Source organism: Heterodontus francisci, chromosome 19 (assembly GCF_036365525.1).
Source record: "Heterodontus francisci isolate sHetFra1 chromosome 19, sHetFra1.hap1, whole genome shotgun sequence".
In the NCBI taxonomy this organism is placed as follows: Eukaryota; Metazoa; Chordata; class Chondrichthyes; order Heterodontiformes; family Heterodontidae; genus Heterodontus; species Heterodontus francisci.
Genome location: NC_090389.1, coordinates 67,318,999 through 67,340,450, shown reverse-complemented (window position 1 = coordinate 67,340,450; position 21,452 = coordinate 67,318,999). Strand labels below are relative to the sequence as shown.

General features: G+C 40.1%; 1 protein-coding gene across 1 annotated transcript in view; it reads left to right on the top strand.

Annotated features, from left to right (window-relative positions):
• Positions 1 to 21,245, top strand: part of slc6a1b (solute carrier family 6 member 1b) — a 38,668-nt gene extending 17,423 nt beyond the window's left edge. Inside the window, exons 12-14 of the mRNA XM_068052325.1 lie at positions 10,626 to 10,726; positions 19,739 to 19,906; positions 21,141 to 21,245. Of these exons, the coding sequence (XP_067908426.1) occupies positions 10,626 to 10,726; positions 19,739 to 19,906; positions 21,141 to 21,245 (374 nt within the window). The remainder of the gene's footprint in view (positions 1 to 10,625; positions 10,727 to 19,738; positions 19,907 to 21,140) is intronic.
• The last annotated feature ends 207 nt before the right edge of the window (positions 21,246 to 21,452 follow it).

The window sequence follows — 21,452 nt, the reverse complement described above, 5'->3', positions numbered from 1 at the left end:
CAGCGTGAACGGCATTCGATAAAGATTTTAGCCAAACTGCAGGCTTTTGTTCATAGCATCATACTATTACTGGTTAAACTGAGGAAATATTTGCCTTGATGTTGAATTCCCTGAAGAGAGTGAACTGATCAAACATTTTTTTTCCCACAAACTGTCAATATGCAACAGTGGATGCTTTGAAAATTGCCAAGTGCATGAGTTACAAAGCAAGAATTCCAGAAATGATGGGAAATATTTCTTGAATATTTTTCTGGACAATATACAGAGCTAAACATTTCACAGCAAATTCAAAGTGCACAAAACATGCTGATTAGCTCAAATTTCATATTAACTGAAAAAGAACACTTGAACATTTGCATCAGTATCTCAGAACACATTTCCATATATAAATTGATGAACCGACCTCATCCTGAATTTTTTCCCCAAGTACCTTTGAGTGGCCTTGTTGATTTCCCACCCACTCCACTATACACTCTCAAAATGAAATTTAAAACGGAGCAAATAAAAAGTTAATCAATTGTGAAAAACATATCTCTGAACTTACCTTTGCCGCCTTTCAATGCCTAAAACAACTTTTAGCTCCTTCAAGGCCTTGGATATAGCTGTGACTTCCATTCTCAGAGCTTGCTTCATTTACCTGGGCTTTGAAACACATGCAACCTCAGTGCCACAAGGGGTTGCAAGTCTCTGGCAATTAGAAAACTGCCAGGGTTGTGCCTGGTGGAAAAATAATTAACTCATTGTTGCTAAAAATAAAGAACATTTGGCTACATAAACTCCAAATTAAAGGAAAAAACTAAGGGAACGAGGGAAGAAGAAGGGAGGGAACAGGCCACAGGAATTCCCAAACTTATTTTGCAACTGTCCACTGTTGGAGGAATTAAAGAATTGAAGTTGGGGTATAGAAATGTCTGACTTATTTATATTAAACAGTCCATATCATAAAATGGGGGGCACAGGTGGTAAAGAGGGGAAAAAAGGAAGATACACTGAAACTACAATATTCAGAGGGAAGGGTGAAGCAGAGACAGACTTCGAGGGTGAGGATAGAACAAACAGAGAAACCCTTTTAAGATAAAAGAAGGTAGAAGAGGGGAAAAAGATGGGAACACAAGCCATGTTGCTAATTGATAGAGTGGGGCTCCCCAAATCTGTAGGGGCCTGAAGCATGGCTGGTGTTGGATATACATCATAATACAGCCGAACCTCCAACTCACCATGCACAATACCATGGGAGAACCACGAGTACTTATACAAATTTAAATGTGCGTGGGGGCAAAATCTCAGAATAAAGCACATTTATAAATTAAATTTCACAACAATAACTGTTTTGAAAGAAAAATAATGTTTAATCATGAAAGTCTAGCTCTAAAATAGAGTCCAAAATTATATTCACCTATATTGTCTGCAGTACATTCACAATATGGTCAAATAATTGAGTTCAGAGAATTTGTGTGAGAATTTCCTCTTCAACACTTCTGAATTTATTTCTGAAATAAGTCAATTCTCCTCTGTATTTAAAGTAACAAAAACGACAGCTGATCAAAATACCTAGCAATTGCCTCAATTTAGTGTTGTTGCAATCAACTTATAGGCCAACATTTTAGTAGATTAGTTTAATTTCTTACTTGCTAATCGTGAATGAGCCATACTTAAGTACCTTTGGGGAAGCATTGTTCTGGTCTCTATGTGTAGTGACATTATCAATGCATTTAAAAAGTGTTACACAGTGACGAGAGCAATCTCTTCTCCTTTTATGTAAATATGTAGGTTCTTTTTATGCAAATGTACAGGTATTTTTTCTATTCATTCATGGGATGTGGGTGTCGCTGACTAGGCCAGCATTTATTGCCCATCCCTAATTGCCCTTGAGAAGTTGGTGGTGAGCTGCCTTCTTGAACTGCTGCAGTCCTTGGGGTGTAAATACACCCACAATGCTGCTAGGAAGAGAGTTCCAGGATTTTGACCCAGCGACAGTGAAGGAACGGCGATATAGTTCCAAGTCAGGATGGTGTGCAGCTTGGAAGGGAACTTGCAGGTGGTGGTGTTCCCATGAATTTGCTGCCCTTGTCCTTCTAGATGGTTGAGGTCACGGGTTTGGAAGATGCTGTGGAAGGAGCCTTGGTGAGTTGCTGCAGTTTATCTTGTAGATGGTACACACAGCTGCCACTGTGCGTCAGTGGTGAAGGGAGTGAATGTTGAAGATGGTGGATGGGGTGGCAATTCAAGCAGAATGCTTTGTTCTGTATGGTGTCGAGCTTCTTGAGCGTTGTTGGAGTGGCACCCATCCAGACAAGTAGAGATTATTCCATCACACTCCTGACTTGTGCCTTGTAGATGGTGGACAGGCACTGGGGAGTCAGGAGGTGAGTTACTCCCTCCTAGAATTCCCAGTCTCTGATCTCTTCTTGTAACCACGGTATTTATGTGGCTGATCCAGTTCAGTTTCTGGTCAATTGTAAACCCAGGATGTTGATAGCGGAGGATTCAGCGATGGTAATGCCATTGAATGTTAAGGGGAGATGGTTGGATTCTGTCTTGTTAGAGATGGTCGTTGCCTGGCACTTGTGTGGCATGAATGTTACTTGCCATTTATCAGCCCAAGCCTGGATGTTGTCCAGATCTTGCTGCATCTGGACATGGGCTGCTTCATTATCTGAGGAGTTGCGAATGGTGCTGAACAGTGTGCAATCATCAGCAAACATCCCCACTTCTGACTTTATGATGGAGGGAAGGTCATTGATGAAGCAGCTGAAGATGGTTGGGCCTAGGACACTACCCTGAGGAACTCTTACAGTGATGTCCTGGGACTGAGATGATTGACCGCCAACAACCACAACCTTCTTCCTTTGTGTTAGGTATGACTCCAGCCAGCGGAGAGTTTTCCCCCGATTCCCATTGACTCCAGTTTTGCTTGGGCTCCTTGATGCCATATTTGATAAAATGCCGCCTTGATGTCAAGGGCAAATATATAGTCGCAACATATGATAAATTGTCATATTGGAGTGTAAGTTTGAGGATTCTTTCAGTTGGGTAATTCTTGGTTGTCACAGTGACAGGCAATATAAGCCTACCAACAAGCTGTTGTTGCAAATTGCCAAATTTCTATCAGCTGTGGGCAGCAGTGAAGATTTTCCAAGAGTACAGATCGAGCTGGAAGTAGATATCATCCAAGGCATTTTTTGTCAGACTTTGAATAAGATGACAACATGAAGGAAACAACTGAATGCTAATAAGCAGTGAAAACTGCAACTTAAAAAATTGGAACTGAAATTGGTGATTGATTGCAGAAAAATGATAGATCATAGTCAGTTCTGGGGAGGGTTGGGGTGGGGGTTTGCAGAAAGTCAAGCATTTTCAGCAGCACTCTGATTAAATAAACACAGATGGTAACAATACCCAAACAATGGGCAGGATTAAATGTGTATGAGGGAACAATAGTTAAGTGAAAATAGATCCCAATATAACGCATGATGGCTTTACGGAGATTGACCAGATAAAGTAAAAGCAAAATACTGCGGCTATTAGAAATCTGAAATAAAAACAAAAAGTGCTGGAAATATTCAGCAGGTCTGGCAGAGGGAGAAACAGAGTTAATGTTTCAGGTCTGTGACCTTTTATCAGAAGCAGATAAAAGTTGGCACTGTGGCACTTGATCCTGCATAACCTAAATTTCTATTATACTGGTTAGCATTATGGATCCTAAAGTCACAGAGTAGGGCAATGCACATCCCAGCATTGTGCCATTCATCAGTTCAATTGTTTCAAAAGTTGTCATCCGCATAATCAAAATGATCAACCTGAAATTAATTACTGGCCAATTCTCTTCAAACCTCTTGGCCCAGTGAACACGTCTTCACATTATTTGTTCAAATTTGTTAATGAAATTGCATCTCAGCCCTGCATTCTATTAACAAAAACATGCAGGAGAAAGAAACTACCTGAATCTAAAGGATATAAAATCACACAGGATCTTGCGATAAATGCAAAAATAACAAACGTTGGTTATTATTCAACTTCTAACACTTGAATTATATTGGATGATGTCTGCAGATTTATAACAATTTCTGATATGCTGATTTCACCAAGGCAATTTGTCAAATCTCTCAATAAGTGGATGCAAAAGTCACTTGTTCTGCAAAGTCTGCCAGCAGTTGGAAATCCCAATTCCAAGTCTCAGATCGATGCTGCTCTGTGTAATCATGCAGAAGATTGTTAAGTGAATGATACTTTGCAAAGAGGCAAGTCTACATTCGAAAATGAAGAATCAAAGAAATGCTAATCAAGTGGCAATACATCTGCAAATATGACCAGGATGATTTTATTATGGCTCGGGACAACAAATAAATGGTTGGTGCCCAATTAAAAGGCAAATACATTGATGTAGAACTGTACAAGTACATGAGAAGGTTTCCCAAATGATTAATCTCAACATCTCATAAAATGGAGCAGTGATTTCTCTTCCATTTGAGAGTGCCAGTAGAATGGCAGAATCCAGCAAGTCCATCTCTGCCTGGTAGATTACATCAACATCTGAAACAAAAACAGAAAATGCTGGAATTACTCAGCACATCAGCACATGTGGAGAGAAAAACAGAGTTAAAGTTTCAGGTCTATATGACCTTTCATCAGAACTGGCAAAAGTTAGAAATGTAATTGGTTTTGAGCAAGTGAAAGGGGGGAGGTGGGAAGAAAAACAAAAGGTAAGGTCAGAGTGGAGGTCAGGAGAGATTAAATGGCTAAAGGTTTCACGGTGCAAAGCCAAGGGGAGTGGTAATGGGACAAGTAAAGAAACAAAAGATGTGTCTGGATAAGGTGTAAATGGCAGGATTGCAGTCATCCAAACACAAAGGAAAAGGATTAAGAAAGAAACAAGAGGGGGAGAAACAAACCAACAAAAAAACACAAGAACAGAAATCAATGGGGGCAGAGGTTATGATGTAAAATTATTGAATTCAATGTTGAATCCATAAGGCTCTAAAGTTCCTTTTACATTTTACAAGATTTACTAGGATGTTGCCTGGTATGGAAGGAAGGTCTTACGAGGAAAGGCTGAGGGACTTGGGGTTGTTTTCGTTAGAGAGAAGGAGGAGGAGAGGTGACTTAATAGAGACATACAAGATAATCAGAGGGTTAGATAGGGTGGATAGTGAGAGTCTTTTTCCTCGGATGAGGATGGCAAACACGAGGGGACATAGCTTTAAGTTGAGGGGTGAAAGATATAGGACAGATGTCAGAGGTAGTTTCTTTACGCAGAGAGTAGTAGGGGCGTGGAACGCCCTGCTTGCAACAGTAGTAGACTCGCCAACTTTAAGGGCATTTAAGTGGTCATTGGATAGACATATGGATGTAAATGGAATAGTGTAGGTCAGATGATCGGCGCAACATCGAGGGCCGAAGGGCCTGTACTGCGCTGTAATATTCTAATCTTCTAATCTAATCTAATCAACATCTGTTTGTTGCTCACAGAAGACAGTTGCTTTTACATCAACATATGTTTGTTGCTCACAGAAGACAACACACAATTTCTCTATGCAAGCTGCAGTGTAGAATATGCTGGTAAAAAAAAATCTTCACTCATCTATGCCACCTGGAAGTCATTACCCTGAGCAGAATCCAAACTCAGTAGCCAAAAATAAATGAAGCAGGTGCTCATTCTAAGCCATGGCTTGTAGAAGTGCAAAGAAGAAAGGATAGGTGATCGTGATCTCGCAGTTCATTTTATATCTCTCTCGATTTTCATTTCCATTGACGTCAATATCGGGAAAGATGTAAAATGGGTTGTTGACTCATTATCACCCATTTTACACAATCACAAAGTCAAGATCTACTCCATTGTAAGCAATTCAAAAGTGAACAATCTTAATAGGAGTTTGTTTTATTCTAAGCTCTTCCTGCAATAGACAAGATTTACCAACATCTTCTATAGATTTCTGGACAGATCTAGAACTGAATGTATATATTTCATATGTAATCATTTAAATTCTGAGACTGGAAGCTTCCTACATTTTTTAACATGTATTTCAGAGTTTTTGGTTTGACAAAGTTCCAAGGTGCAGTGTTGCTGCCACTTTCCCATTGATGCAGTTGAGGTTCAGGTGTTCATCAATACTAGTGTCAGTATAGCCCCAGGAATCAGATCGCTATCTCACACCTGAACATACTGAAACAAGCTCTGTGAGACCTCTTTCCAAAGCCTGCCTCAGGGTGTTTTTACTAATCTGAACAGCCTTACAAATCTAACATAAATCCAGTGTTAATTCACAGCCTGACTGCAGAGTGATGGTCAGGCTCTGCCTCCGGGATCAGGGTGCATTGTTACTATAGCACCGGTATGAAGCGAAACCATTTCACATTGTAAATGCACCCTCACACTGGTTTGAGTTTGCACTGAGCATTAGTGTGCATGCTAAATAATAATCAGTAATTTTCTTGGGGCTTTATATCTTCACTGTCACTGTGTAATGCTGCTGGCCTTGGGATACCAGGCACAGTAAGTTTTGTGGATGGGAGCAGGGAGTTACAAAAAGACAGAACAGACTAAGTGAGTAAGAAAACAATGGTGGACAGAGTTCAATGTGGGGAAACACGAAGTCATCCAGTTTGGATCTGAGAAAGGCAAATTGGAATATTCCCTTAATGGTGAGAGATGAGGAATGATAGAGGAGCACAGAGCTTGAGGTGCCCATGTGCACAAATCACTAAAAATTAGTGCACAGGTAGAAAAAGTAATCAAAAAGGCTAATGGAATGTTGGCCTTCATCTCAAAGGGGCTGGACTTTTAAATGAGGAAGGAATGTTTCAGTTGTACAGAGAATAGTCAGATCCCATGTGGAGTTCTGCACTCTGTTCTGGGCATCAAACCTCAGGAAAGATATTTAGCTTTGATGGGCCACAGTGCAGATTCATCAGAATGATAACAGGGTTTAAAGAGTTAAATTATGAGTACAGGCTGCATAAACTAGGCTTATATTGCCTTGAGAAGGATCAGTGGTGATCTAATGGAGGGATTTAAAATGATTACAGTGTTCAATAGGTTAAATACAGAAAATCTATTTCCTCTGATTTGGGAATCCAGAACAAGAGAGGATAATCTTAAAATTAGAGTTAGGTCATTCAGGAGTGAAATCAGGAAGTATTTTTTCACTCAAAGGGCAGTGGAAATCTGGAACTCACTCCCCAAAAAAGCTGTAGATGCGGAGTCAATTGAAATTTTTGCAACAATTTTGATAGATTTCTATTCATTAAAGGTATCAAGGGATGTGGAACAAAGGCAGGTAAATGGAACTGATGCACGGATCAGCCATGATCTAATTGTATTGCAGACCAGACTTCTGTGGCTGAAAGGCCTATTTCTGTTCTTACGCCAGCAGAGATATTAACATGTTTAAAATAAACAGGTTGTCACCTCTGCTAAACTAATGGAGGCAGGAATTCAACACAAATTATATTTGACATTTGTACCCTGGTATTCCATGACATATTCTCAAGGTTATTAAAAAAATTGCTTGAGGAGCATAAATTCAAGCAAAAATGCAGCATTCCAATGTAGCTGATCTCAATATGACCAGAGACAGTGTAACTCAGATTCAACTGATGCTAACTGGGTGTCACACTGTGCAGCTAATAGCTTGATAATGCTAGCTTTAGTGTAATTGTAGCTCAAGGCTTATAGTCATAGAAAATAGAACCAATATATAATGCTTCCATTAAATACTCTGGTGCAATCATGAAATTATTACATTTCTTTTACTGCGTACGATGCTGTCATGTTATATTGTAGCAGAGGAAATCTGTTGTTGATACCCATTTTGATCATGCAGCTGTAGCAACCATAAATGCAACAAATGGCAAATGCAAGTGTCCCACCTTCTGGTGCAGCATTGTGCTTTATTTTAGGTTTTCTGTACACCAGAACATTGTTTCAATGTCAATCATCTCTCACTGTGTTTCTGATGTGCTTATATATAACGGGATGAATATCCATGGGGGTTTCTAAGTTGCCTACTGTAATTTTGGTGGAAGAGTCGTAGAGGAAGGGGGAAACCCCCCAAGGGACGTTTGCTCCCAATTTTATCTTTTTAACATGGCAGGTGTTTAAACAAAATCTTCATTTTTCACCCATTACTACTCAACTTTCCTACTAGAACAAGGGAACTGGATAGTCAAACTTCAAATAAAAACAGAATGTGCCAGAAATACTCCACAGATCAGGCAGCATCTGTGGAGAGAAAAACAGAGTTAAAATGTCTAGTCGATGACCTTTCATCAGAACTCATAGTCAGTTGTCAAATTTCACATTATTTGTCCCAATAGTATATAATATTCATTAATACTAATGGGAAAAAGTGATCAGTTTCTTTTAAGAGAAGGGTGAGAGATTATTGAAGGACAGCAGAAGAGAAAGAATGGGTTTACAGAAAGAAACAACACAATATGGTCGTCACTTCTGAAAAATGTATTCCAGATGCTAAAGAAATAAGGCAACATATTTGCTAGTTGCCAATAGGACAGAATTGTTTTGTGAATGTCACAATAATGATAGAAATTTGGTAGTAAGAACTCCTGCAGAGAATATCACAATGCGGGAAAGACAGTAGTGAAAAAGAATCGAACAGAGGAATTGACCATTCATGATAGTTGGGAAAGAAAAGGAAAAGTTAAGGCAGATGAAATCTTCAACTGAAACTGGAGCAAGATGACAAATTACAGAAAATCAAAATTAATATAAATTCTGAAATTGTCAACAGCATTGTTCATCAGGGATAACCAGCAAGCAAAATGAAAGTTCATGGAGCAATGAAACAATTGAATAGAGTTGAGTGATCATCGGAATTTCCACCAGCAACACTCAGCTGGTGAAAAATTGAATTATTTTTCAATGTTTTAAAATTAAGGAATCGTAAATGGTGAACAATCAAGCAATTACCTGACTCAGTATTTCACCTAAAGATCTCTTCATTGTTTAGCCTATGAATATTTTGTTATATGGTATCACATCACAGTATTCCTGATGTTCTGCATTTTCATGGAGTAGTTTATCAAACATCGAACTGCCCAGTATTTACTTTCAGAAATCTTCACCACTCCAAGTTTTCCAACTGTGTGGCAAGATCCTTCTTAACATCTCATCCTTCTTACCTTTAAATAAGTCATGATACTAATTCAGTTAAATGGAAAACATTCCGCCGCTTGCTGCAAATTCCCAGAGGAACATTCAAAATTGTTACCAGTCAAACAAACATGACATTTGTTTGAATGAAACAATACATTTTTACAAAAGGATATCTAAGAATAAATTCTCAGAAACCAGTTGATTTTAGAATCAGCATAATCTTCTGTGAATCATCTCAGGCATTTTACTGGATTTTTCTATGTCTCGTGGAAAAACCCTACAGAAAGGTGTGATCAGATTGTGAAATACTTTCCTCCACCAAGATTAAAATATCTGACAGACACATTTCTACCTCAATTTGTTTGCTTCCAGATTTCCTAGAAAAGAAGATCTACTTTTACTGATACTCAGCAGGAGATTCCATCAAGGCCTATGAGAGATTAAAAATAGGGCTGTTGAATTTGCAACAATTTACAGTTAAAACAATTTAACGTAAACCTACATCTAGAAAAAGAACTAACACTTTAAAATAATAAATGTTCACACTGTCTCTCCACCAATGAAATAAGAAAGATGTATACATTTTGTCGAGGGTGTAGTGAAGAGAAATAGCATGACCGGAGAGCAATATAAATGAAGCCAGCAATAATCAATTACAACAGATAGAAACTCAGTGGCGATCTGAGAGGGGTGAGCTGCTGTGGAAAAGGATTTTGCATCAAACTGAAAGTAATAACTGAGCAGTGACAGTGCAACTACGAAAAGAATAATAGCCATTTAATCAAAAAAATTTAACGGTTGCAATTGTAAAGTAATTGCAATTGTAATTGTAAACAGTGCATTTGTTATTAGTGACTGAAAAACACAGTTTATCACATTCACAAATTAACCACAAATGTACATTTTAAGTGCACATTGTTCAAAAATAGTCAGCAGTGAAAGGTTAACCTGTTTGTATACGTGAGGAGTGTGCAGACCCCAAATAAAATCTAAAGTCGATGCAAGGTATCTCTGACACTCAGGCTCGACAAAAGTATGTTTGTTTAAACTACACAATTTACAAATCCCATCTGTTCTCATTGTGACATTAGGCTGTATTGATTTGACCACAACTCTTTAAAATTGTTCAGTGATAGATTGTGTACCATACCATGAAAACATGCAGAAAAGTACCTACTTAGCAGGATAACAAGCAAAATTTCTTTCAGATCATGTCTTCATTAATCTGCATTGTTGGGAAAAAACAATCTAACAATGTTGAATTCCGTTCCACAATACTTTATAATATTTCAGGGTTCTAATTTAAACATTGTCTCTAACTTCCACACAGAAATCATATTGTCTGCAGTTACATTTTATTTATTCAGTAAGTTAACAGTAAAGTAAATTAGTGAAATATTAAACTCTATTTGACTAATGCTAAGTATCATTGTGTCTACATGGACATGAACATGCGCCATATTACTGCATTTGCTTTGTACGTGAATAAATTGATATTTTCTTCCTTTAGGAGTCAACAGGTTCTTTGATAACATCGGGGAGATGGTTGGCCATAAACCTTGTCTATGGTGGAAACTTTGCTGGTCCATTTTCACTCCAATTGTTGTGGGGGTAAGGTAGAGCATGCATGTACATAATATCTTTTTGTCAGAGGCTTATTGACCCAAAACAAAACTGCTAATGTGCACCATTATGAGAATCAGAGAGGTTACCTCACAAATCAATCGTAAGGACAACAAGTTGTGAAGTTTCTCAGGTGGGCTCAGATGCTGAAACAGGTGAGAACAGCCTAGACCACGTATCTGACAATATGGTCAATGCAGAGCAATGTGGGGTAGAGTTTCCGCTTTGGGCATAATCAGCAAAACAGGCACAAATTGTGCTGGTTTGGAAAAGTGTTTTTTTTCTTGATTTTGCACTCAAGCTAATTTGCTTTCTCTGGGCTGGACTTAATGGGCGCCCCTGGAGATGGACTAGGAGGCAGAGGGCCCCTAGAATTGGGGCTTGGGTTGGGAGGCAGAGGGCCTGTCGCCTTCCCTTCACAACGCAATGAAATCGGGGGCGGGAAAGGCCGACGACGACCTCCCCTCCCAGAGGCCAACAGAGTCCCTTAAGAGGCCGCTGCCATGCGGGAGATTGCCCAGGAAAATGAGGTGACCTCCCTTCAGGCTTGGGGGTGGGGGCACCCTCTTCACTGGACAATCTGAGGCCAATGGGGGGCCCCCAATGGGAAACCACCCACCTCCCTGCACTCATCACCCACTGTCCCCCACCCCCATTGGTGGGCCTGCCGACAGGCTCCAGCAACCCTGTCTCACTTACTTGAAGGGAGGCTCCGAATGGCTGAGGTGAGGCTCCCACCGCCTTTTTGGCCCAGCTCCATTAAATTAACCAACCAAGTGCAAAATACCTCTGAAAATGGATTTAATCACAAAAATTAAGCATTTTTAGTCACAATGTCAGTGCACCATTTGTAGGTAATCTGGTTTTAAATTACTTTTAAAGTCATTAAAAATGACTTTTTAAAAATATACAGAACCATTTGCCAATTATACTGGGGTACAGTAGTCAGATTCTTAGTAAATTAAAAAAACTGTATTCAAAAGCTTTTAAAACATTCCTATTAGTGTCTTTGCACCCAAAAAAGCTTAATTTTTAGAGCCTCCTCAAAGGCCCGCAAATGAATACAATTAGTGAAAACGCCCAATGGTGATTAATTCAAAAGGGGGGCATGCCCAGTTTTGTCTTTGGGATCTGCTTTTAGCGCAATGTTTTTAAACTAGCACAAAAGTTGTGGCAACTCGAGATGTGCTGAATATAATTTGCAGTTAAATTTCCATGACCTTCTGCGCTAGTTATGCCACTCTCAGGCAAATTACATTGAAGAAATCAGCACAACTGAGTGGAAACTTCAGGCCTTTGTACCTAATGCGGTTTAAACTTCTTCCCATGACATTTATAATTGTGTGTTGTCTGAACTTTCTTTTTGATTCCCTGTCCCATAATCCCCCTGGACTATGCATTTGGTTATGCTGATTCATTGGACGGCCGAGCTGCATTCAGGCCTCAGCCAATGTCACTCTCCAATGACTCATCTTACAGTGTGATGCTGCCCTGACTTCACTGTCACTTGAGAAGGTGTCTGACTGCAGCACAGCTGAGATTGGGAACTTGGTAGTGTGGGGACTGAACTCCTTTTTCCCACTGGTGTGGCATATTATGTTGATGTTTCAATTCACTAAATGGCTGTGCCATTCCTGAACTTTTAAAAATAACCCTCATGAACAATGCATATGTGATGCAAAATGTCACATACCAGTAGTGCCATCATTTATACTTATAACAGGGCTGTTGAATTTGCAACAATTTACAGTTAAAACAATTTAACGTAAACCTACATCTAGAAAAAGAACTAACACTTTAAAATAAAATAAATAAAAGATGAAATAAAATAATTAAAAATAAATACCTAAAACACATATCTGTGTAATTAAGAAAGTACAACTTTAGTTGTAGGTGGTACTAGCATTTAATAAGCACAGTAAATTCTACTATACATATGAATTATTCTAAGTTAATTAAGAAAGTAAAAAAAGTAAATTAACTAATAGCATAAGTAACAATGACAGGACAGGTGTTACGTTGCAACTGTGGTATGAGGGAGCTTTTGGATGCCAATGCAACCAGGTCTACAGAAAGTGTAAGCAGCTAGAGGAATTCCGGATCAGGGTTATTGATCTGGAAGCCGAACTGCAAACACTGCTCAACATAAGGAAGGGGAAGAAATACCTGGACACTTTGTTTCGGAAGACAGTCACATCCCTTAGAACAAGGTCATCTGTTTTGGTCAGCAGTGAGGGATAGGTGGATGTGATCGTGACTGAGGCAGGTAAAGTGACTCAGCAGACACTAGTGGAGGAGCCTCAGACTTTGCAATTGTCAAACAAGTTTGAAGTACTCTCAACCTGTGGAGACGAAAGTGAGGTTTGCAAGGTGGATGAGCAGACTGGCCATGGCACTGTGGTACAGGAAGCCATTCAAGTGGGGGGAGCAAAAAGAAATGTAGTGGTGGTAGGGGATTGTATAGTGAGGGAGATTGACACTGTTCTGTGCAGCCGAGAGCGAGAGTCCAGAAGGCTGTGTTGCCTATTCGGTGTCAGGGTTTGGGACATCTGCTCAGTGCTGGACAGGAACTTGGAGTGGGAGAGGGAGGATCCAGTTGTTGTGGTCCATGTAGGTACCAATGATATAGTAGGACTAGGAAGGAGGTTCTGCTTAGACATTTTGAGGAGCTAGGCACCAAATTGAAGATCAGAACCTCAAGAGTAATAACCTCTAGATTATTACCTGAGCCACATGCCAATTAGCAGAGGGCACATAAGATTAGTGAATTGAATACGTGGCTCAAAGACTGGTGTGGGAGAAGTGGGTTTCTGTTCGTGGGCCACTGGCACCAGTACTGGGGAAAGTGGGCGCTGTACCGTTGGGATGGTCTGCACCTGAATTGTGCTGGGACTAGTGTTCGAGCGAACCGTATAACTAGGAAAGTAGAGAGGGCTTTAAACTAAACAAGGGGGATGAGGGATCAAGCTTGGATAGATGTAGCAAATCAAAGGATAGAGTCAAGGCAGGAGAGCAGAATAGTAATATGGGATAATGAAGGTCAGAGAATGGCAGGAAGGGACACCAACAGTCAAGACTAGAAGTTACAATGATAACAAAAAGACAAAATTAAAGGCTCTGTATCTGAATGCACGTAGCATTCATAGCAAAGTAGATGAACTGATAGCACACATTGAGGTAAATAAATATGATTTGATAGCCATTACGGAGACGCTGCAGATGACAAGGATTGGGTCCTGAATATTGAGGGGTATATGACATTCAAGAAGAATAGGAAGATAGATAAAGGTGGAGGGGTAGCACTGTTAATCAAGAATGGCATTGGTGCAATAGTTAGAGATGACCGTGGTTCAGGAGATCAGGATATCGAATTGATTCAGGTGGAGATGAGGAATAGTAGCGGAAAGAAGTCATTAGTGGGAGTGGTCTACAGGCCCCCTAGCAGTAACCACAATGTCGGACGAAGTATACAAAAAGAAGTACTGGGTTATTGTTATCAAGGGACAGCAATAATCATCGGTGATTTTAATCTACATATATACTGGAAAAATTAGATTGGCAATAGTAGCCGAGATGTGGAGTTCATAAATAGTTTTGAAATAGTTTCTTAGTGCAGCACGGTCTGGAAACAACCAGAGACCAGGTTAGCTTAGACTTGGTATTATTTAATGTGACAGGATTAATGAATGATCTCAGAGTAAAGACACCTCTAGGTAGCAGCGACCATAATATGATTGAATTTTACATTCAATTTGAAAGAGAGAACAGTGGGTCTAAGACTAGTATTTTAAACTTAAATAAAGGCAACTAAGGAGGAGGTGTTGGGTGTCTTGCAAAGCATTAAGGTAGATAAGTCCCCAGGGCCTGATGGGATCTACCCGAGAATACTGAGGGAGGCAAGGGAAGAAATTGCTGGGGCCTTGACAGAAATCTTTGCATCCTCATTGGCTACTGGTGAGGTCCCAGAGGACTGGAGAATAGCCAATGTTGTGCCTTTGTTTAAGAAGGGTGGCAAGGATAATCCAGGAAATTATAGGCCGGTGAGCCTTACGTCAGTGGTAGGGAAATTATTAGAGAGGATTATTCGGGACAGGATTTACTCCCATTTGGAAACAAACAAACTTATTAGCGAGAGACAGCATGGTTTTGTGAAGGGGAGGTCGTGTCTTACTAATTTGATTGAGCTTTTTGAGGAAGTGACGAAGATGATTGATGAAGGAAGGGCAGTGGATGTTATCGATATGGACTTTAGTAAAGCCTTTGACAAGGTCCCGCATGGCAGACTGGTACAAAAGGTGAAGTCACACGGGATCAGAGGTGAGCTGGCAAGATGGATACAGAACTGGCTCAGTCATAGAAGACAGAGGGTATCAGTGGATGAGTGTTTTTCTGAATGGAGGAATGTGACTAGTGGTGTTCCGCAGGGATCAGTGCTGGGACCTTTGCTGTTTGTTGTATATATAAATGATGTGGAGGAAAATGTAGCTGGTATGATTAGTAAGTTTGCGGACAACACAAAGGTTGGTGGAGTTGCGGATAACGATGAGGATTGTCAAAGGATACAGCAGGATATAGATCGGTTGGAGACTTGGGCAGAGAAATGGCAGCTGGAGTTTAATCCGGACAAATGTGAGGTAATGCATTTTGGAAGGTCTAATGCAGGTGGGAGGTATACAGTAAATGGCAGAACCCTTAGGAGTATTGACAGGCAGAGAGGTCTGGGCGTACAGGTCCACAAGTCACTGAAAGTGGCAACGCAGGTGGATAAGGTAGTCAAGAAGGCATACGGCATGCTTGCCTTCATCGGTCGGGGCATAGAGTATAAAAATTGGCAAGTCATGTTGCAGCTGTACAGAACCTTAGTTAGGCCACACTTAGAATATTGCGTGCAATTCTGGTCGCCACACTACCAGAAGGACGTGGATGCTTTGGAGAGGGTACAGAGGAGGTTTACCAGGATGTTGCCTGGTCTGGAGGGCATTAGCTATGAGGAGAGGTTGGAAAAACTCGGATTGTTTTCACTGGAAGGACGGAGGTGGAGGGGCGACATGATAGAGGTTTACAAAGTTATGAGCGGCATGGACAGAGTGGATAGTCAGAAGCTTTTTCCCAGGGTGGAAGAGTCTGTTACTAGGGGACATAGGTTTAAGGTCCGAGGGGCAAAGTTTAGAGGGGATGTGCGAGGCAAGGTTTTTACACAGAGGGTGGTGAGTGCCTGGAACTTGCTGCCAGGGGAGATGGTGGAAGCAGATACGATAGTGTTAGCGGGAATGAATCTAGAAGAATCACTCGACACTCAGGTCTGCTCCAATGTCAAACAGTTTATTACGCCAGCGGGGAGCAGGTCACTGGTCTGTCCAGATGCCTCTCCACTGGATAAAGGAAAATCATGCATACTTATACATTTTTCAAACAGTTACTCAGCCCATCCTGGCTAGACATGATCCAATCATAACGGTTATCGATTACATACATTACACATATTACCAATTAGATTACTCATTAGGCATCATGTGGCTACGTGATCAGCTCATGCAAGCCCCCTGATCATCTTGTGATGTTTCCCAGACCCCCTTATCAACTATCTTTGAGTCTTCACAATGAATCCTTCTACCCTTATCAAGCTTGCATTCCTGATTGCTTCGTGCAGTCTGCAGTTACACAAAGCAGCTGTCTTATACACTGATATGAGGGGCCCTCCTTGTCTGTGCTAAGCAGTACCATGCTCAAGGCTGCAAGCTAACTAACTTGTCCCACAATGCCTTGGGTAAATACTCCATTTTGTAACAATATGTGGCTATACTTTCATCTTATATATATATATATGTGTATTTATTTAGCTTCATCGGCCACAATTTTTTTCCCTTCTACAATAGCGACGTTTAAGAGACATCTTGACAAATACATGAATAGGAAGGGAATAGAGGGATATGGGCCCCGGAAGTGCAGAAGGTGTTAGTTTAGGCAGGCATCAAGATCGGCGCAGGCTTGGAGGGCCGAATGGCCTGTTCCTGTGCTGTACTGTTCTTTGTTCTTTGTTCTATGTGGGCATGAAAGCTGAGTTAGCTGAAGTGAACTAGGTGACTAGGCTGCGAGATAGATGAATAGAGAAGCAGTGGCAGACATTTAAGGGGATATTTCAGAATACTCACAATAAGTATATTCCTACTATAAAGAAAAACTCTAAGGGGAGGACCCACCATCCGTGGTTAACTAAAGAAGTTAAGGAAAGCATCAAACTAAAGGAAAAAGCAAATAATAACGCAAAGATGAGTGGCAGCTCAGATGATTGATCGGAATATAAAGAATGACAGAGAATGACTAAAAGGTTAATCAGGAGAAAGAAATTAGTATGAGATGAAGCTAGCTAGAAATGTAAAAATGGATAGCAAGAGGTTCTACAGATATTTAAAGAGGAAAAGAGTAAGTAAAGTGAATGTTGGTCCTCTAGAGAGTGAGAATGGGGAGTTAATAGTAGATAACAAGGACATGGCAGATGAAATGAACAAATATTTTGCTTCTGTCTTCACTATAGCGGAAACAAAAAAATTCCAGTAAGAGCTGTAAATCTGGAGGTGGAAGGAAGAGAGGAACTTGGTGAAATTACAATGACCAGGGAAGCAGTACTGAGCAAACTGATGGAGCTGTGGGCTGACAAGTCCTCGGGTCCTGATGGACTTCATCCTGGGGTCTTAAAAGAGGTGGCTAATGAGATAGTAGATGCGTTGGTGTTAATTTTTTTTAATTCTCTAGGTTCTGGAAAGGTTCCATCAGACTGGAAAGTAGCAAATATAACCCCTCTATTCAAGAAGGGGGGTGGGGGGGAGGAGGCAGAAAACAGGTAACTACTGGACCAGTTAACTTGACGTCTGTCGTGGGAAGGTGTTAGAATTGATCATTAAGGAGGTTATAGCTCGACACTTAGAAAAACTCAAGGTAATCGGGAATAGTCAGCATGGTGGTTTTGTGAAAGGGAAGTCATGTTTAATCAATTTATTGGAGTTCTTTGAAGGAGTAACATGCACTGTGGATAAAGGGGAGTCCATTGACGTACTGTACTTGGATTTCCAGAAGGCATTTAACAAGGTGCCACATAAAAGGTCATTGCACAAAGTAGGAGCTCATGGTGTAGGGGGTAACATATTAGCATGGATAGAAGAAAACAAAGAGTATGCATTAATGTGCCCTTTTCTGATTGGCAGGATGTGACGTGTGGAGTCCCACAGGGGTCTGTGCTGGGGCCTCAACTTTTTACAATTTATATCAATGACTTAGATGAAGGAAGCAATGGCATGGTAGCTAAATTTGCAGATGATACAAAGATAGGTAGGAAAGTATATTGTGAAGAGGACATAAAGAAGTTGCAGCCCGATATTGATAGGTTTAGTGAGTGGGCAAAAATCTGGCAGACGGAGTATAATGTGGGAAAATGTGAAGTTGTTCACTTTGGCAGGAAGAATAAAAAGCAGAGTATTACTTAAATGGAGAACAACTGCAAAATTCCGGGGTGCAGAGGGATCTAGGTGTTCTAGTGCATGAGTTACAAAAAGTTCGTATGCAGGTACAGCAAGTAATAAAGAAGGCTAATGAAATTCTATCCTTTATTACGAGAGGAATTGAAAATAAAAGTAAGGATGTTATGATTCAGTTATACAGGGCATTGGTGAGACCACATCTCGAATACTGTGTGCAGTTTTGTTCTCCTTATTTAAGGAAGGATGTAAATGCGTTGGAGGTGGTTCAGAGGAAGTTTACTAGATTGATACCCGGAGTGAGCAGGTTGTCTTATGAGGAAAGGTTGGACAGAATGGGCTTGTTTTCACTGCAGATTAGAAGAGTGAGGGGAGACTTGATTGAAGTATATAAGATCCTGAACAGTCTTGACAAGGTGGATGTGGAAAGGATGTTTCCTCTTGTGGTTGAGTCTAGAACTAGGGGGCACTGTTTTAAAATTAGGGATCTCCTTTTTAGGACAGAGATGAAGAGAAATTATTTTCTCTCAGAGGGTTGTGTGACTTTGGAACACTGCCTCAGAAGATGGTGAAGGCAGGGTCATTGAATATTTTTAAGGCGGAGGTAGATAGATTCTTGTTAGGCAATGGAATCAAAGGTTATCAGGGGTAGATGGGAGTGTGGAATTCGAAATGCAAACAGATCAGCCAAGATCTTACTGAATGGTGGAGCAGGCTCGAGGGGCCGAATGGCCTACTTCTGCTCCTAATTCATATGTTTGTATGCTCGTATGTACATTTCACTTACAATGTTCTATGCTTTCTGAGCATTTTGATTCCACCTCCATTTATATACAAAGCAGCTGTGAAATGTTTTGGGAAGTTTTGCTCATCCATAACTTTTGCATTCTAAAATACATTTTAAAACCCAGTTCATATGTGATTGTGTGGCTTGAGGTATGATGCAGGAGGGAGGGCTTCAGATTCTTGGGGAATTGGAACCAGTTCATAAGATCATAAGAAACAGGAGCAGAAGTAGATCATTCGGCCCCTCAAGCCTGTTCCGCCATTCAATAAGATCATGGCTGATCTGATCGCAGCCTTAACTCCACTAGAAGGAATTCAAGGACAGGTTTGGAATGCATATATGTAGACCCACAAATGTGTGGTGAAAAATGTTGGTGAGCTACAAGCTGTGTGGAAATATGATGCATTAGTGATAATGGAAACATGGATTAAAAATGGTGGGGGCTGGGCGCTTAATATTCAAGGATACAAAGTGTTCAGAAAAAATAGGGAAGGAAAAAAGGAAGATGGGGTGGCAGTACTGATTAGGGAAGACATTGTAGTGTTGGAAAGAGAGGATGTCCTTGAGGGGGTAAGGACAGAATCCATTTGGTTAGAGTTGAGAAGCAAGAAATGTATGATCGTGCTACTGGGGGTATTCTATATCCCAGAGTACTTAAGGAAGTGGCCCTAGAAATAGTGGATGCATTGATGCAAGATAAGATAAGACACTATCTCAATTCTAGAATTTCTTTATTTCCAGGGTGTATTTCTCTTCAGTGCAATTCAAATGACACCACTAAAGATGGGGAATTATGTTTTCCCCAAGTGGGGCCAAGGTGTGGGCTGGTTTATGGCTTTATCATCCATGATGTTGATTCCTGGCTACATGGGTTACCTGTTCCTCATTTCAAAGGGCTCTTTAAAACAGGTAAGTGAGAACAGTTGATAAGTTACACTTGACAAATTTATGATGATTTAACTCCTGAAGTGTTCCCAGGATCCAATCAGTTAAAAATATATCCAAATTGAATAGAAAAGTACAAAAGCAAATTACTGCAGCTGCTGGAATTCTGGAGTAAAACAGAAAATGCTGGAAATACTCAGGAGGTCGGGCATTATCTGTGGAGATGGAAACAGACATGTTTTGGGTCAATGACCTTTCATCAGAATGGGAAAATTATGGGAGAATTACTCACTGGACTACAAATACTCCAAAAATATCTTTGAATTTTATCTATGGTACAATTGATTGTGATATATATAAAACTTAAACACATTGTTCCTTTCCTTGTTCCTGTTTATAAAGCTATGTCCAGATATTTCTGTCAACATCATATCCAGAGAAGCCTCCAAGTAACCCATATTTATTTAGCATGATTTCCATTTCAGTGACAGAAGAAGGAAATCTAGAAGAAGTACTTTGAATACAATGTACTTCCTCATCTTTACAATGAAATAAAATGAGCAATACGTCTCCTAATTGGAAGGGGATTTTTTTCGATGAATTCAGACATTCATTTTCATGCCCTGAACATTTAGGTCTCTATTCATATATATAATCTGATGATGTAAATTATAAGGGTGGGGATATGGGGTGAATCCTGCAGTAACTCCATTCACTTGCATATCAGTTGATCCTTCAGACTGGTCCAAAGTGAATGTGGAGGTGCCCAGGCCAAGAAATTTTGAGCTCAATGGGTATTGCTAAAATCATAGAAGTACAACATTTCCCTGGTTCGATTGCCACTAGATTATCATCAAGGCCAGTCCAGAACATCTATTTTATTTAAATGAATGAAGCATTTCAGGGAACAGTCATAATTTGTCATCTGAATGAGTCCAGGTGCAAATGGAATCCAAAATGAATGATGTCTCCTGGCGGCTAGGAAATATGCTCTTCACTTTATTTTGAATTCTACAGATGGAGAGGTTCATCATATTGAAAATGTTCCACCCAAGTTTTTCTTATCCTTTAAATTTAAGATTAATGTTGTTTGAAGAAATGGTAGTCTTGCATTTGGGCTAGCTAAAACTTTTGGTTTTTCTAGGCATAACATTTACCCTCGACTTGAGGTTAGTTCTTAATATATTCCAGCATAGCCATTATTATCTATATTCCAAACCTTTACTAGTGATTTTGTTTTTATATTTTTGGTTCATAGCGTCTCCGACTTATGACTCAACCAACTGAGGACATGAAATGTCGGGAGAATGGACCAGAACAACCTGAGCATGGCAACACTCCAATTGATGAAGCCTATATGTAGATTATTTATTAAACATAAGATACTAACACTGCCCAGAAAATGAATCTTTCACCGGTTGATCGAGACCAAGGACTGTAGTTACATTATTGTGCACCTACCTCCTATCACAAATATGACCAATAGTTATATGAGGCTATAAACCTTTGTTGATGGACATCAGTAAAACTCTTAACAAAAAAAGTTTCAGTTCAGGTTTTGATAACAATG